Source organism: Osmerus mordax, chromosome 17 (assembly GCF_038355195.1).
Source record: "Osmerus mordax isolate fOsmMor3 chromosome 17, fOsmMor3.pri, whole genome shotgun sequence".
NCBI lineage: Eukaryota > Metazoa > Chordata > Actinopteri > Osmeriformes > Osmeridae > Osmerus > Osmerus mordax.
The window spans coordinates 5,002,565-5,020,417 of record NC_090066.1 but is presented as its reverse complement, the minus strand read 5'-3'; the positions used below and the strand labels follow the sequence as shown (position 1 = coordinate 5,020,417).

Here is a 17,853-nt window from a genome sequence, read left to right as displayed (position 1 = left end):
CGCTATACGCATTGGTATTTGAAGACGATAATGGTGTATTGTATAGACGACTTTTTAAATTCCATGCCATTCCATTGAAAGTAGGAATTTAACTCATGGAGAAAGGACCAAGTCGGGAGTCATGAGCTCAGGTTTGTTTCCTGGATGGATTGAGAAACATTGTTGTTGCATTTTGTCGACAAGGCAAATGTTGTAACATTTATTGTTAAGTTGATTGAAAATACATTATATAACAAAGTAAACTCAATTTCTTATATGCGTTATAATTACTGTGTTTCCTAATTATAGCTTTCATCATTCGTAGCTAAGCAAGAGATTTCTTTCGATTTTATTTAGCCGTGGTTGCAGAAAGAAAATGAATGCAACTTGCAGCATATGGCCAAATCTGTTCTCAGAGGGAGTTCAGCTCTTTGTGTGAAAACATCTGTGCTGCGGTTCCACTGATGGGCAAGAAACGTTATCTTGGTGAAAGCGTAGCTAGCTAATTTACCAATCGAACATGTCATGTTATACGATGTGAGAATGTTTTTTTATTGCGGAATGTGTACAATCTGTTTGGCTAAAAGTAGTGCTATATGGCACAGACTTTTTACAGACTTTTTCCATGAGTGCCTGTAGGTAAGGTCATCCGCTCGATGACTCCGCTTCTCGTGGTGTTGCCTGGCTAGGATTTCTTTTCGAGTCTTTCTGATCAGGCCTGAAACAGTAACACACAAACACACACACACACACACACACTGGTCCTTATTCGAGAAACCTGTACATTATTAATCCATGCGATACAGTGAACAAGAAGGAAGCACGAGGAGAGAACACACAATTGAAATTGGAATCTCGCCAATGGAGCTGAAACCACATTTCCTCTGTCGAAAATAAACAAGCCAAGAACCGACTCAACTTCATGGGTCTCTATCAGAGAACGTGTGTCAGACATACTTAATAACGTGATATTTATTTTAGAATCTCGTTCAATAGAAGTCATATGGACTCATCCTTCTTTAATTATGGAACCAGTTTAAATGAACAAAGACATTACTCTAACTGATGCAGTGACATTCATTCACTAATCACAGTATAAAGCATCAACGTTTTTCTGTTAGAAAGAAAACAAGAAGCAACAAACAAACCTCATTACCACAGATGCTCTAAGATTGACACTTCAATCCTTGCTATCAGACCCCCTACGCAACTATGTGCTAGAGAGCATTATAACACAGTAATCATTACACATAGTCTTGTCTTGACTCATTATGTTGTTCAGTGTAAGCGAGGATTGAAGAGATCATACATTTTGCCACGAGATGTCTGCAGCAGAATGCAGACACCATCCCTCTATTGTCTAACGTGTTCCCCTCTTCCTCTCTCTGCAGGTGTGAAGAAGCCACCAGTGGCTCCTAAACCCAAACTCACACCCTCTGCCAAACCATCACCTCCTCCCATCCCCCCTAAACCAGACCTGCCCCTCTCACAGCCCCCCGTCCTATCCCAGCCCTCTCCTGCCGCACTGAAGAGAGCTAAACCTGTCGTGGCACCAAAACCATGCCTTTCTAAAAACCCTGCCCCCTCAGTTGTCCTCCCCAAACCCAGTGTGCCCAACATCTGTACTCAGGAACAATGTGGGGCGGAAGAGGACAACCTCTCCCTCCTCAATTCCAAAAACGGGATTGTGGAGCCCAGCCGTTGCCACTCAGACTACATCATTCCGATTTGTTCCTGTGGGCTCCAGGAATGCTTGCCATGCCAACGACTAGGGAATGGAAGTGGAAATTCCACGGAGATCAGAAGTGATGTCCACAGCCTGTGTCAGAATGGAAACTCCACAGAAGGTTCCAGAACGCTGGTGACCAGACAGCAAGTCAACACAGACAATGGGGAAGAGACCGTAGGGGGACAGATGGGTGGAGGGGTGATCAACAACCCCAAGCACAAGGACAAACCTCAGAGGCCTGAGAGGCACAGGAACCTAGAGAAAGGACAGGCGACAACAGAGGGACAGAGGAGCGAGCAACGACCGCAAGGAGAACAGGAGGTCCTGAGGGGTCAGTCTGGCTTGGTTGACCACTTACATGCTTCTCCAGAGGGGCCAGATACCGAGACCCGCTCTGAGGCTCCTAAAGAACACACTGACATAGACACCTGTAACACAGACAATATTGACACCAATAAGATGGATGTTGTCTCCCCAGCTCTCTGCCCTGCTCCTCGGACTGCTTCCCCTACTCTCCCCCCTCCTCCTCAGCAGCCTTCCCTCTCTACCACCTCTCCTGAGGCTGACAGACAGCCCGACAGTCCTCCCCCCCATATACGCAGCAGGGCTCAGGCTCCTAGGTTGCCACCCAGCCAGTATCTCCCTGCAGCCCCCAGTAAGCCCCTACCGGTGCCTCTGCCACGCAAACCTAGGAAGCTCGCCCTGGTGAGACAGGTTGGCCTGGAGGGCAGCACCCAGGAGTCGGCGACAGAGGAACGCATGCAGGTGAATGAGGCTGGGGACACTGGGGGGAGCGAGGGTCCGGTCCTCAGCCTTGTAGGTGTTGAACACACAGATGGGTTGTCTGAAGACTCTCCACCCATTCAGGACTTGGAGGAACCTGATGCGCCTATGCCCCCGCCTCGACAAATGTCCCTCTCCCCACGCCTCCACAGAGTGTCATACTTGGCCCCTTGCCTCAACAGGAGCACCTCCCACTCTCTGGACCTGCTCTCTCAGCAGGAGCCGTCCGCACTGACCCCCGAGGGGAAAGGTGATTTAGAAGATGAGAAAAACGAAGAGGAAGAGGATGGGTATGGCGACTTTGAGCGTTACCCCATCACACGCAGTCTACCCAAACAGATCAAGCTCAGCTGCCACCCGCCTCTCGCCACAGCACGGAAAGCCAGCTCCATGGAGGAGAGCTCCCCCAGGGCCCCGCCCCGGAAGCCTCAGAGACACAGCTTGCCCGCACCGGCCCTCCTGTCCATCTGCCCCCCAGCCCCTCCACATGCCAACACCCCCATGAGGGAACTCCCTGCACCCCCCCAGGAGAAGGCAGGCTGGCGCTTCCCCCGGCCCAGCGTGACCTTCTTCAGCAGACAGGTGTCCAGCAGGAGCAGTGTGCCCCCCCAGGCTCGAGTGCCGCTGGGGGGGAAGCAGAGGGCACAGTCCTTCTCCGCAGCTGACCTGGCTCGCACAGATGGCCAGAAGAGGAGCCTCTCCTTCCGGAAGCTCCTAGAACTCCCACTGTCTGTCAAGATGCTACCAAAGCTTCTGGTTAGAGGGGGGCAGTCTCTGGACTGTACCAGCGCAGAGCCAGATAGGGGGGAGAACACTCTGGAGCAGCCTAATGGCAGCATGGGGGTGCCAAACGGGAGTGGGGATGTGGGAGAAGGCTCGGTGGAGTACGAGAACGTTCCTTTGTATGAGGAGATACCGGAGTACATGAATCTGCCTTTCCACAGCGCACGGCTGGGCTGGAAACACAGTTTGGATGACCTAGACACACACACCGATGTCTACGAAGTGCAAGATCCCTATGAAAGCCCTGCAAACTATGAGAGATCGCAGGGCAGTGATTATGAGAGGTACTCTATGGTTTGCCTGTGAGTGTGTGTTGATGTCTGTGTGTTTATGAATGCATTTCTTTGTGTGGAACTTCATGTGTGGGTATTATCCTCATCACACACACTTACTGAAAGTACTAGGGTCAGGTTTCTGCAGTCTGGGAGTTTGTTTCCCTGTGCCATTGTGTCTGTTAGAGTCATGACTCAAGTATCAAGAGGCATTGAGTTCATGGACGCCCTCTGATCATTTGTTGCCTAAAGCAAATAACTCAGTCATCCTTTAACTACTTATTGTTACTTCAGCATGGTGAGAAACAAGAGTTGTGTTCCCGGGGGGAAAATAGTCCAGGAGTCCAATGGCAAGACCTGAGGCTGTTTTCGAGTGTAGGGTCAATAACAAAGACTGGGCCCCGCTATTACATGTTATGTTAATAACACAGTATTATCTAGGCTAGTAATTACATTGTTACAAAACATGCAGTACAAGTGTACGGCATAGTACATGAACTGAACATGGCTGTAAATAGCATTAGCAGGTTGAATAATATGAATGTGAAAGTTAGCCTTCTTGCTCGAGGCCCAGGCTGTGAATAGAGCATTGATGTGTAGCAGGTTGGGCTGTTTTCCTGTGGGTTATTTTCAGTGGCCAGGGCAGGAAATGTCTGAGAATCGCAGAAACGCCGCACAGCACTCTGAACAGGGAAAATAAACCTCCGCCAACCACTAGACTCTCCTTCTTCCTCCCTCCCTTTTAATCACTCGCTTTCTCTTTTCCCTCATCACTCTCGCTCTCTCCCTCCCTTTGTCTCTTGAATTTGAAACGACTAGGCCTATTTTCAATTGTAGTTCATGCATTAGCATTCATAGTCTTAAGGCATTGAGAGAGATAGCTAGTCCTACAGGCCACAGGCAGAGGAGGGCAAGTGTCTGGAATAGTTGCTAACAGGAGTCAGGCCTCCAAACTCACCCTAACCTAATCACGTTGCCCACTCAAGTATTCTGGGTGTATCTGTTTTCGTAATGGATCACAAGTTTCCCGTTTCCACTGTGTGTGTGTGTGTGTGTGTGTGCTGCTGAGGCACACAATAGCAGTGAGGTCAAGGTTAACTAGCTTAGTCAGTTCATAGGCTAGGTGGAGGTGTGTGTGTCTAGGTGGTGGGATGGACAAAGAATGTCCGTGGAATAATTGTCTATGTCCATGAATCTAGCAGTGAAGGGTATCTTGCCACCCCTGTTTGTTACTTAGAATATTTCTTGCATTTATTTTTGCTGTGTGTTTTTCGCTGTTTAAAAGTGACCCAAATGTGTGTGTGCTTGTGTGAATCTGTAGTGTTTCCCAGGCATCTTAGCCTGTTTGGTTTATGTAACTAGCTTCAGGCAGTAAACAAGTGGGTCTCTGTGCCTGATCCAGTGTCCAGGAATGCCTTTCTATTGAGAGAGAGACGGGAGAGAGAGGGAGAGGAAGAGGAAGAAAGATATTGAGACGGAGGACAAGGAGAAAGAGATGGGAATGGGGGGGGGGGGTTCAAAATGAGAGACAGGGCAGAGATGGATCAAGAAAAGATAAAGTGCCGTCGAGCCCTGGTTAAGAGAAAGCAAGTGAGAGGAAGGGAGGAAGAGAATGATCAGTAGTCTGTTAAGATAAGGGGGCTAAGAGAGAAGAGACCTAAACACAGACATTGACAGTGCTGCAAAACCGCCTTCAGATTAGAAAGCAGACAGTGCTCGGGAGTTTGTTGTCTTGACAACATCTTCCGGAGATAGTTGTATTCCTATCACAGCCCAGTGAAGCATAGATATAAACATCGGTGACACACCAGCACACATGTAATTACCTGCACTAGTGTGGCAGACAAACTTGTTGTGTATGACGGCTGTGCAGGAACGGTTGGTGCCAACAGACAAGATATGGAGTCCTCCTGGCTCTTGACTTTCTCCTGAATGTATTTGTGCGTGTGTCTGTCTGTGTGTGTGCAAATATACACTATTGTCAGTGTATTTTCATGTGTGGGTGAACTCTTGAGTTGGTTTCCATGCGGATAGTTCCAGTGTGGTGATTGAGGCTTCCTGTTTGTCAGGGCCTGGCTGAGGCAGGACGGCCCGCAGTCAGAGGAGGAAGGCCACAGCTCCGACGAGGATGACAACAGCTCCACCTCCAGCAAAGAACACCTGGACCCATTAGAAGATAAACAGGTAAAACTCTCTTCGTACGTACACACACACACACGCAGAAAAACAATGCTGTCATGTTTTTCAGCTGTAGAGCAGAGTTGATATAGCTTCAGACCCACATCATTCGCTCACAGCTGGCACCAAACATTATGGGTGGAGGGCTGGTGTCAAGCCCACACGACAGGGAGGGGGAGGTGGAGGGCAGGGGTTATATCACACCCTGCCAAGGATGGAGCCGTCACTCTGTCTGATAGGGACTGGAGGGAGCAGATTGGATGTGGCTGTGGTGGAGGATGGGGTGGAGTAGACAGGGAGAGCTCAGGGGTCAGGAATAGCGCTTAAAATGTCTTTGTCCTGTCTGGCCCTCCTATCTGTGATACTCTTAAAGATTGTGTCTGTGCCAAACACGACACACACACACACGTGCGCACACACAATTAGGAGCAGGAGGCCCTTTCAGTCAAACAGGGGCAATGCCCCTGTCCAAATTAAGACCCCAGAGAGACCGCCCTCTGCCACACTATAGCACTCACAATCAGAGACTGGAGAAGAGGTGAACACTCAACTACAAAGAGAGGGAGAGGAGCAATATTACAGCTCAGCTTTGGAACACAAAGACAAATGACTTGGTCGCCCGTTCAGAACCCTTGAAGATTAGACAGCACAGCAGGAGGCCAGCATGGTTGGCTGCAGTGACAATGTAAGTGAGACGTTGTCTTTGTCCAGACAACCCTGTCTGGCGGCTGTGGCTGACTGTCTTGTCTATCTGTTCTGTACAGCAGGAGGATGAGGTGAAGAGGAGGAAGGTCGTTCACATAGCCCAGGAGATCATGAGCTCGGAGAAAGTGTGAGTGGTATACACACACACACACACACAACACACACACACTTCCTACATGGTCAAAACATTAATCCCTTTTTTCCTGTTGATCACACATGTTCCCCCTCTACAGGTTTGTGGATGTTCTGAAACTACTTCACATAGTAAGTACTTGAAATCTTTATTGATTGTTTGTTGGCAGCCGCTCTCCTTCCCTCTTGTGTTTCTGCCGGCGTCGTTCAGGGGTTCCGCCCTGCCGTGGACCCTGTAGGGCTGGAAGGTGAGACGGAGGTTAGGGGGGCCGGGGACACCTGCTCAGTGCAGGGTGGCAGGTGTGTGATGGGATGTAGAGCCTCCACACTGTCAGAGAGGTTGAGGGTGGCTGTGGTCCGTCTGATGATCTGTGTATCAGGGTGGCGATCATGTTCATACTTTGGACCTCCATAACTACTCCAATACTAGCCACGAGGCTGTAAGGAATACTTTCCATGTAGTGTTTTGTTTATTTTAAGACTAATATCATTAAGCTTCGGTTCAGCGTTGTTCATGTTCTACATTGATAACTGCAAGATTTTCTTTGTTCAACCTGCAGAAAGTTTGGCAGAATAGACTAGAACCGAGAGGCACCTTGAAACCTTGTTAGACTTTAACCAGCATACACGCACAGGGTCAAGTGTCTGTGTGTCTATGTGAGGCTATGCCAGTGTTGAGTGGATCCGCAGTTGGATTACTTTTCAATTGGAGTCTGCAGGAGAGGGGGAGGGAGAGGAAGACTTTTAAAGAAAGAGGTCAAATCACATTCTTTAGTCTCCATAGCTGGCCCTGACCACAACAGCTGCTTCCTGGGCAGAACGAGTGGACCCCCAGACTTACAAATGCCTCAGCTAATCCTGTGTGTGTTTGTGGTGTGTGTGTTTGTGGTCCTCCACCCCTATACCTTATAGGTTGAGTTTTTATTTAATGTAGCCTACTCTTATGTTATCAGATCTGATGTGGTCGATAAGGCAGCAGAACCACCAGGACTGAGAATGTAGATGGGCTGAGAGAGATTTAAAAAACAAAACAAGTGGGGGAGAGAAGTTTGAGTCATGTCGCTTGTGTTTCTGTCACCCCTTTATACTTTTCAGATGTCTGCTGCCTGAAACAGAAAGGCTTTACTGTGTGTGTGTTTGTGTGTGTGTGTGTGTGTGTGTGTGTGTGTGTGTGTGTGTGTGTGTGTGTGTGTGTGTGTGTGTGTGTGTGTGTGTGCGTGTGCTCAGCCCTGACTGTGGGTGTGGGTGTGGGTGAGTGTGTGTTTGCTGGGACATTTGGAAGGTGTCCTGTCTGACCACTTCCTTCCAGGTGGATGTGTGTGTTGGTGTGCCGGGCAGCGCTGACTCAGCACTGTTTATGTGTGTCAGAGTTACAGGAGGAGGCATGTTTATGAGGTGATAACCAGGTGGTCCTACACTGCTGGATGTTGTTATTCATAACCCCCACTGGTCTTTTGTGTGTGTGTGTGTGTGTGTGGGTGTGTGTCACTATACCTCCTAGCTTTATCAGCATTGACCTATTGCCTTTCTTCAGGATTTCCGGGACGCAGTTGCCAAGGCGACACGTCAGAATGGGAAGCCGGTTGTTGAGGAGCGTATTCTCAACCAGATCCTGTACTACCTGCCTCAGCTCTATCAGCTCAACAGAGACCTGCTCCGGGAGCTGGAGGAGAGGGTGGCTCACTGGTACACACACACACACTTTATACCATCAGTACCTTCATAAGACTTCACTCCTGTCTGTACATATGGGTTTGCAGAGCCTCTGATACCACTGATATTTTTCTCGTTTGACCTTGTTTTCCTTTGGCTGTCCACTGTGTAGGTCAGATCACCAGAGACTGGCAGACATCTTTGTCCAGAAGGGGCCTTACTTGAAGATGTACTCCACGTACATCCGCCAGTTTGACAACAATGTCGCCCTTCTGGACGAACAGTCCAGGAAAAACGCTAGCTTTGCTGCAGTCGTTCGAGAATTTGAGGTATATTAAACATTTTCTGTGTTTTTGTGTGTGTGTAAACGGAAGAAAAACAATCACATTTGTTTGTGTTCGTTGGTTTGTTTGTTTGTTTGTTTAGAAAGAGAAAATGGAGAGTGAGTTTGGTCATTTCATAGGAAGTTCCTCTCCAAATGTTAATGGTTTAGTGATTGAGTTGGTCAAGATATAAACAAGCATCGCAGAGTGCTGCTCAGTATGCTTATGTGTGTGTGTGTGTGTGTGTGTGTGTGTATACAGTACCAGCCAAAAGTTTGGACACATTGGGAAAATGTGTCCAAACTTTTGACTGGTACTGTATATATAAACATGAATAAGTGTAGTTGTGTGTGACCGCTCTGTTTGTGACCGTTCTCTGTTCTCTGTCTCAGATAAGTCCCCGATGTGCCAGTCTAGCTCTGAAACACTACCTGCTCAAACCAGTTCAGAGAATTCCCCAGTACCAGCTGCTACTGACAGGTACATGCTTAATGAGTGTTAAATCATACCTCTGTCGGTGGACAGACAGAATATCCAAGCTCAGTACTTCCTCCAGTAGGCTTTGTTAGTTCCAGCAACTGCAATGATGCCATACTGGCACCTAGTGGACATGGCAGCAAACCGCAGCTTCCATTCACATGTGGATTGTGTCATTTGGCTGCCTAGCCACTGCACCATATCGAAAATGATCCATAGATGTGTTGTCTTTTGGACCCTCCCCAGATTACCTGAAGAACCTACCTGAGGACTCCTCTGATTATAAAGACACACAAGGTAAAAGAGCTGTTCCTCCCTCAGCTTGTATGTACCACTGCAAACAGCCTGACCTTCATCCCATGTCTCTGTCGTCCACACAGCTGCTTTGGGTATCGTGAAGGAAGTGGCCAACCATGCTAACGACATCATGAAACAAGGGGTAAGAACACAGATGTTTGTTGGACCAACCATCTTTCCTCTGGCTGAAATAACTCAAACTTTACAAAAACGTTTAAAGGTTGAAGAGGATTCTGAATCCATCTCCAACAGCCTTTGTTGTCATTGTATTTTCAGGATAATTTTCAAAAGCTGATGCAAATCCAGTATAGTCTGAATGGTCATCATGAAATTGTGCAGCCTGGCAGGGTGAGTGACCTCTGAATCCTGATGCACACAGGTGACCTGACATCCATGTTGTCAGTCAACGTTGACTGAGAAGGATGATCGAAAACTGAATGAATTGTTGATGTCACTTCCTCCCCCAGGTGTTCCTGAAGGAGGGCACTCTGATGAAGCTGTCCAGAAAGATCATGCAGCCTCGTATGTTCTTCCTGGTAAGTGCAGAGTACCCTGGGATACTGGAGGCTTTGATAACTGATGCAGGAAGTTACACTGTCACCATGTGTATGATTTTTAACATTCTGTGGATGTGTGTGTCTCTCCCAGTTTAATGATGCCATGCTGTACACCACTCCAGTCCAGTCTGGCCAGTACAAACTCAACAGCATGCTGTCTCTAGCAGGCATGAAGGTGAGTACAGCATTGAACCCACACAGCACACAGGGCTGTCTCCATGGGAACTGTGTGGAGGAGAGCAGCCATGTCTACCTGTAAGCCTGACGCGTGTGGAACGGGGTTGGCGGTGTGTGTTCCCCAGGTCAGCAAGCCCAGTCAGGAGGCGTATCAGAACGAGCTGAACATCGAGAGTGTTGAACGCTCCTTCATCCTCTCTGCCAGGTGAGCACCGGCCAGCATCGAATGCTTAAAGAATGCAGCACCAAAAGTCATAAGCTCTCATTGATTCATACTGTTGTGTGTATTGTTGTGTGGACCAACAGCTCAGCTACAGAGAGGGATGAGTGGCTGGAGGCTATTGCCAAGGCGATAGACGACTACACCAAGAAAAAGATAACATTCACATCAAGCCGCAGTCAGGAGGAGGTAAGGGTCCTATCCCATGTGGGAGGAGAAGCTAACCCAATTTCCACGAACCGTCCTCGCTGTGCACTTCAACCCAATTGCCGCCATCATCCTACGGTTGTGGAGTGATATTTGAATGAGTTGGCGGCCCTCCCGGTCAGAGGAGAGTGGCTTTGGGCTCTCTGCATGTCTATGGCTTTGTGGTCCCCAATGTCTGCTGCTTGACCTTGTTCTTCTGAACTGCCCTCTTTCAAATGTCAAGGATGGAAGCAACCTAATGCTCACTGTATCCTTCTGCTTCATTAAGTAGCATGAGGTTGGCCTTTATTGAAATACAACAGACACTGGAAAGACATGGCTGTCATACATGTAGAGATGCTAATGCTGATGTAAGACAAATTGGAGGGGTCTCTTTATTTTGCCCAGAGCAGTATATATATGTAACCTCTCTCTCCCTGTATATATGTCACCTCTCTCTCCCTGTAGTCTGATGGTGTGCTGGACAGTGGGGCTCCACTGGGCTCCAAGGCTCCTATCTGGATCCCAGACCTGAGAGCCACCATGTGTATGATCTGCACCTGCGAGTTCACCCTCACCTGGAGACGACATCACTGCCGTGCCTGTGGGAAGGTACCACTGCACACGCTCAACATGTCTCCGTGTCTGTCTGTGTGTGCCGTTGGGTAGTCTAATATCACTGTGTGCTTCTGTGTGTGTTGCAGGTCGTATGCCAGACATGCTCCTCGAATAAATACTATCTAGAGTACCTGAAGAATCAGCCTGCACGTGTATGTGACCACTGTTTCGCCAAACTGCAGGAGAACAGTAAGCCCTTGGGACTATTGTATACATATTAGGATAATAATTGCCTTTCTACCATTCCAGTGGTTAAATATAATGTTGTTGTTTTGCAGGCGACCGCTGTGCGTCAGCAGCAGTGTCGCCCAGTGGGAAGTCTGCAGCGTTCTCTTTCTCCAGGAAACAGAAGAAGATCCCCGCTGCACTCAAAGAGGTGCACATATTATTCCAATATTAACAAAGTGTCAACTCGGCAGTCTGCATGTAGAAGATGATCTCAAGAGACTAAGCGCCATTTAAATGTGTTCCTTACCCTCCGTGTAGGTATCTGCAAACACAGAGAACTCCTCTATGAGTGGCTACCTACAGAGGTCTAAGAGCAACAAGAAGCAGTGGAAGAGGCTGTGGTTTGTCATCAAGAACAAAGTCCTGTACACCTACGCTGCCAGCGAGGTAACACTGTCTGCTGTGCAGGCTCACGTCTTGGTCTGGGTTGTGTTTTTCTTTGGTGATTACACTCTCTCTACAGGCCTAATGTAATTAAAGTGGGTTTATTTATCTGACCTTGCCCAGGATGTTGCTGCCCTAGAGAGCCAGCCATTACTGGGCTTCTTCCTTCGGGAGGAAAAGTATGGACCCTTCCAGAAGTTGCAGTTTAAATTGTACCATAAAAACACCCTGTTCTACATCTTCAAAGCTGACGATATCCCCACAGCACAGAGGTAAAGGGGTAACTTTCCAAGGAGAGGGGAATTATGGGCCAGCTACTGTAGGTTTTCATTCCCAGTTGCAGAGGATTTTAAGATGATGTTGTTTTTCTCAGGTGGATAGAGGCTTTTCAGGAGGCCATGATTCTGTAACACAGCCATCGTGGATCAGTACCTGTCAACTCCTGCCCAACACCTGGAGCCAGTTCAATCAACAATCTACCCTTACCACAGGTCAGGGGTCACCAGCTCAGGAAGCTGTCACCATACCCTGGGTGGAGTCCTTGTCACTCCAGATGTCCCCACCGTCCTGCCAGACACTGCCACCGTCAGTGGTGCCCATAGCAGGCAGCACTGTATTTGTATTTTTATCATGATCAATTCGTTTTTTAAAACAGGGCATTGTTGTGTTAGCATTATTATTTACTTTTCTTCCAAGAGCCGCCCTGACAAACAAGCGGTCAAGCCATGCTGAGAGGTAATGAGTGTTCTCAGGCTGCTGGAGCTGCAGCTCTAAGGCAAGTGGTAGTGATGCGTCACAGCTGTGGGTCAAAGTTCAAGTCCAGAAGTGTGTGTGCGAAAGTGTCATGGGTTTATTGTTGGAGGGCGGTGTGCTACCTTTAGTCAGGTTCCTACTGCCACTTTAAATCCTTGAATGACTTTGAGGATAGTTATGACTGGGTTTTAAAGAAGAAATTTGTTTTTTCTTTGTTTTGAAACTAAATATGGTGCACGTTATCAACGTAGTATTTGCCAAGAATCCAAATGAGAACACAGGATCCATCCACTTTGAAATGAGCACCTTGTTATAACATACTCTTAACTGAGGAAATAGACTGAAATAACATGGACAATGACATCCGTGGCATCCTTTAATGGGGAATTATGATAAGGCTTTGATGTATTGTTAGGGATTGGATTCAACTGTGAAACAATTTGAGACAGAAAATGGGTATTATGTTTGTTTAAAAAAAGGAATAAGTCTCTATCTGAGATTCTGTTTATAAAGTGCCTCTGTTAGTCTTGCAATACAATTAACATATGTATAAAATGGTATACTGGAGAAAACTGGAAATCACATTAATGTAGATTTTAACTACATGCCATTAAGTGTTTAAATATATTTTAGACAATCACCACTGATGTGGTCTTATCAAAATTGGGAGTGTAACATTTATCTTTCTTGTCAGGGTTAATATTTATAGTTTTGTACATTTCTCATTGTCCATAATTTTGTTATCATATGAATTACATGTATTTGCCATGACATTTGTAAAAGCACAGGTTGCCTCACTAGTTTTTTTTTGTAAATGTAACAAAATATATTGTTGTGGCAGTTTTTTAATATTTTAATCAAGTACTTCCTCTAATTTTATTAGCAAAATTAGATGGTTTCACAAAGAGGTTGTTTACAAAAAAGGTTTCCTAGTCTTTTGTTGCGGAGATGGTTTGGATCTTCTTAGAAAAAATGCATGATCATCAAAGGCCATATTTGAATTGATAACTAGGGACCAAATGAAAATATTGGTTTCTTTTACATCCGTGCCTTAAGTATTATATGATGCTGCACCATCATACAGTTACTGTATGTTGTGCCTTTAACTCCCTGGCTTAGTTCCAGGCATAAGTTGGCCTGCTTTTGTCAATTAAGGATGTAAATACCCATAATGTATTTAAGTGTAATTTGACAGAAGTCAGATGTACTAATCAGGTTGCCATAATTTGCACTACTCCATTGTGGCCTGGGAAATGAAGTTTATTACACTGATGGAGAATAAAACTACAAATAATTTAAAGTGGCTAATATTCACCCTTTTCTAGAATAGATCCTAATCATACATTTGCAGCTACAGTGTCTACTGTATACAATGTTTTTACGTAACTGTCAGGCAACAGTTTTTAATAAAACTCCAAGTTCTTTGCTTCTTGTCTCAGTTGAATGCGTTATGAAATCAAGGGGTTGAGAATACATGTAGTTAACATAGCAGTCACAGTCATTTTTTTAGAGTACAGATTAATGTAGTGGCAATTCTTAAATATTTTGGGTTTGTGTGTGTGTAAAATGTCCCTGCTGTTCCATCTTTTTCTTATTTATAGCAAGAAATTAAAGCGCTCGGTGGCGACTCAGATTAAAGAATTGAATGACTCAATACTTAGCCACGGCTCTGAATCTCATGCAGGGTTTACCCCCATCTCAGTCTCACTTAGGAGGAATATATTTTTGAAAACTCGTGACAGTATTCAGACTTGCTGTTTTCCATGATTTGCCCCCAACATAAAGCCCTCTGTTTTAGTGGAAGAATGTTGGAGTGAATTTGCCATTTCTTATAGTCTCTGTCTAAGACGTACATATTAATTATTTTGTTGGTCTTTGGTAGCCTTGGCCTATATATTTTTCCAGTTACCTTGAAACGGTTTTATTATAAATGTGTACTGTACATGGGTATGAGCTGGTATTTACAAATTGATGATAACAAAAGCAACATGAAAAATCAAATTGGTAGCCCTACCGAGCATACGGGTACTTGCAGTGGGTACACGCCAACTAAAAGGAGGAACCTAATACTAATATTTCCGACTGTCTGGTCGGAAGTATTTACGTGTAGAACTGTCCACCGCTCTAAAATCCTGTGTAAATATGGCGGAGTACGTACAGGTCTTTCGAAGGGCTTTGGGACAGATAGGAGGTCATGGAGGTCTTCGTGGGCTACTAGTTCAATTTTTCAGGTCATTATATGATATGTTTTTGTTTTAAGCACCGTCACATCGTCAATTTGACAGCAATATTCGTGTCACGTTATCAAGTAGTAGCTTTAGCTAGTTACAGTAGTAACTAGCTAGCTAGCATTGGAGTTGACATCATGCATAAACGTTCATGTACTTGCTTGCTAAGGTAGATACTAGTGTCCCATTATTCTGTTTTAGCTAACTAGACTTACAGCCAGTGGCGCATAGAAACTTGTAAAGTAAGGTAATGCAAGAGAGCCCGTTTACTTCTCACCTTGGTGCTCAGATAGCACTGTTACCAGATAGCTACCCACTGTTATAACTAGCTAGATCAGAGGTCTTCAACCCTGGTCCTCAGGGACCCCCTGTCCTGCATGTCTTAGATGTTTCCCTGCTCCAACACACCTGATTCAAATGAAAGGTTGTTACCAGGCTTCTGCCGAGCTAGATAACGACCCACTCATTTGAATCAGGTGTGTTGGAGCAGGGAAACATCTAAAACATGCAGGACAGGGGGTCCCTGAGGACCAGGGTTGAAGACCTCTGAGCTAGATGGTAAAGACCGAAATGCGAACAAAATGCGTATGCGTATTTGATTATCTCCCCTAAAGTGATAATGTGTCCCTTCATTTTATAAATAGGGTAAATGATGTCAAAACAGGAGCACTGATTGGTGAGGACAAGTATGGAAACAAGTATTTTGAAGACGCACGTTACTTCTTTGGTAAGACTGACGACACAAGCTTGAGTACCCACACCATAGGAAGACATACAATACACTGTGTGTGTGTGTGTGTGTGTGTGTGGTCTGGTCTCACAGATATCCCTGCTGATTTAGATGGCTGTTTGGTAGCTAAACCAGAATGTTGGTTCTGTGACAGAATTGTACTCCGTTTCATGAGATATACCTCCTCTTCTCCCCTGTAGGACGACACCGCTGGGTGGTCTACACCACGGAGATGAATGGAAAGAACACCATGTGGGAGGTGGATGGTAGCATGGTGCCCTCAGAATGGTAAGGACATCACTGGGTGTTACTGGGCACGGTTTTGACATGCACACCCATAAACTGCAACAGCAGATACTGTTTTAGCACAATCCCAGTTCCAAATCTAAATATGGAGTTAGTATTGTATGTTTAAAGTGTTTAATGCACAGGTGTTTAGAGTCAGGTTCTAGTTTCGATGCTACAGAGGTAAACTCCCTACTCTTTATCTCTCTAGGCATCGCTGGCTGCACTGTATGACTGATGATCCCCCCACCACACACCCCCCCGTGCCCAAGAAGTTCTTGGCTGAGATTCACCAGTTCAATGTGAGCGGCTCAGCTCAGCAGTATGTGCCCTACCCCACTACCCGCAAGAAGATCGAGGAGTGGGTTCCTCCCCAGGCTGGGGCCCAGTGAACTTGGTGACCCCATCTGACCTTCGACCCCCTGTAAATTATGACTGATTTCTTGCCTGTGTCCTTTTCTCTCAATAAAGTCTCTATACAGATATAAGTGGTTGTAGAGTGATCTGATGTGGCTGCATGCTTCTGGTGACCTGCAACTTATGTTGAAATTAAGTCAATATCATGAGTTTAACAGATCCATGATTTCATTGGTTAAATTAATATGCTCACCTCACTTTGGTGGATCGCTCTCTCTCTCTTTTTCACTGTGTGTGGGTTTGTGTGTAACTGTGTATAATAGGATTATGCTGAGCTAAGAGTAGATTGCAGAATTTCACACAAGGGTGCCTGGTAACTCTAGTGCTGACTGGTCATCAGATGAGCATCACATCAGGGTGTTTGAATACCCAGGGGAAGGACAATTACGCTCACATACAGACACATGCCCACTGACAGGATGACTCAGGTCCTCAGAGCCTCTGTTCATATGCTCTGAGCACTCACACTGGGACTGCACAATGAGAGGTGAGTTTACCTTACTGTATTATGGTTTTAGCGTGATGTTTCTCAACTTAGCATTTTTGATGTACTTGTTTTCCCCTTGTTTGACATTTTGTACTTGAACTAATACGTACGACTGTATTCAAGCCGATGCTTGTAGCACAATGTAATATGAGGCAGAGTATTTACAGAGAGGGACGTTCACTGTGGATACACCAGGACAGAGTATTGTGTCATAATAAAGCTTCTTATATTAAGGAGCTGAATGTTGGATCTTTATCATCCAGCTATTGCTCACTAGTCCTGTAGAGGAGTACATGTCATACCTAGATATCACTAAAGATTGAAGCCTGCTCTGTCTCTTCAAGGCCCAGGGGTTGTTAAATGAGAAGACTGTCGTCCCTTTTCTCCCGGGGGAGCAGCTTGGAGGAGGAAGAGGAGGTCGAGGGGGTCAATGTACGGTACAAAACCCTCTTATGCATTTGTTTCACGATCACTAGGGCGAAAAGACCATAACCTCAATTATTTTTCTGTCGACTCAACTTCCCACTAGGTGGCGCTGTTTATCTTGTGTTTCAGTATTGGCATTTACGTTTTGTGTATCGCAATGCAGTCGAATATTTCTCCATGTTCCAGCTCAGTAGTTTTATTTGAATTAATACATATCCCGTACAATTACAAAAGTGACAGAAAAAAGGAAAGGGAACATTTCTACGTAGCTTGAAAGGGTACCTTTTTTGACTTCTGAAGGACCCTTAATTTGGAGAATTTTTGGGGGGCAGGTTTTTCCAGCTTTACTGCCACACAGCATACCATGATTTAAGGGTAGTGAAAAGTGACGATAGAGACATCCAAAAGATGAGGCTGAATCATTAGGTCATTTTTGAGTGCAATCCAGGCAATCTAAAGTATATACACTGTGGGTTGTTGAGTCTGTGTAATCGAGGGCGTAGAGAACAAAACTGTAAACAACAAGCAGGTCTATAATTTTCCTGTATAGACCTATTCGATAAAATCCACCCACCCCCCCTTTCTGTCTTTCTCTTTCTCTCTTTCTCTGGTAGTGAACATAACTGGAAACACCAATGAGGTCTGCATGTGTTGTGTCTTCTCTCCTGCCGAGGCAGAGTATAATGAGGTGGCATCTGTGCTTGGTTGTAATGCCAGCTGGGAATCAGAAAGGAGCCAAGGGGCTCATTTTGTAAAAGGTACATCTTTCCCCCCCCTTCCCCCTGGATCTTCTTAGCTGACCTCCCACCTTATCTCCCTCTATCCCTTTTCTTCAGCACCTGCTGG

The 17,853-nt window shown here is 46.0% G+C and overlaps 2 protein-coding genes across 2 annotated transcripts; both read left to right on the top strand.

Annotated features, from left to right (window-relative positions):
• fgd6 (FYVE, RhoGEF and PH domain containing 6) lies at positions 1-13,859 on the top strand. The gene is made up of 21 exons (XM_067254570.1): positions 1-131; positions 1,371-3,558; positions 5,616-5,730; positions 6,489-6,556; positions 6,663-6,693; positions 8,096-8,247; positions 8,387-8,543; positions 8,930-9,017; positions 9,261-9,311; positions 9,395-9,453; positions 9,588-9,659; positions 9,779-9,847; positions 9,960-10,043; positions 10,171-10,250; positions 10,352-10,454; positions 10,920-11,063; positions 11,156-11,258; positions 11,348-11,445; positions 11,556-11,684; positions 11,805-11,953; positions 12,055-13,859. Exons 1-21 carry the CDS (start codon positions 122-124, stop codon positions 12,089-12,091), a joined length of 3,987 nt encoding a protein of 1,328 aa, XP_067110671.1. The 5' UTR covers positions 1-121; the 3' UTR covers positions 12,092-13,859.
• A 683-nt stretch (positions 13,860-14,542) lies between these two features.
• On the top strand, positions 14,543-16,165 carry ndufa12 (NADH:ubiquinone oxidoreductase subunit A12). Its single transcript, XM_067254596.1, has 4 exons — positions 14,543-14,665; positions 15,307-15,389; positions 15,593-15,680; positions 15,889-16,165. Exons 1-4 carry the CDS (start codon positions 14,577-14,579, stop codon positions 16,067-16,069), a joined length of 441 nt encoding a protein of 146 aa, XP_067110697.1. The 5' UTR covers positions 14,543-14,576; the 3' UTR covers positions 16,070-16,165.
• The last annotated feature ends 1,688 nt before the right edge of the window (positions 16,166-17,853 follow it).

Bases quoted from the DNA above. Each gene is read 5' to 3' on its own strand.
- fgd6 (XM_067254570.1), top strand. The intron at 3,559-5,615 runs GTACTCTATGGT...CCTGTTTGTCAG, and splicing joins CAGGGCAGTGATTATGAGAG to GGCCTGGCTGAGGCAGGACG. The intron at 9,660-9,778 runs GTGAGTGACCTC...TTCCTCCCCCAG, and splicing joins AAATTGTGCAGCCTGGCAGG to GTGTTCCTGAAGGAGGGCAC.
- ndufa12 (XM_067254596.1), top strand. From the start codon at position 14,577: ATGGCGGAGTACGTACAGGTCTTTCGAAGGGCTTTGGGACAGATAGGA. The intron at 15,390-15,592 runs GTAAGACTGACG...TCTCCCCTGTAG, and splicing joins AGACGCACGTTACTTCTTTG to GACGACACCGCTGGGTGGTC. The intron at 15,681-15,888 runs GTAAGGACATCA...TTATCTCTCTAG, and splicing joins AGCATGGTGCCCTCAGAATG to GCATCGCTGGCTGCACTGTA.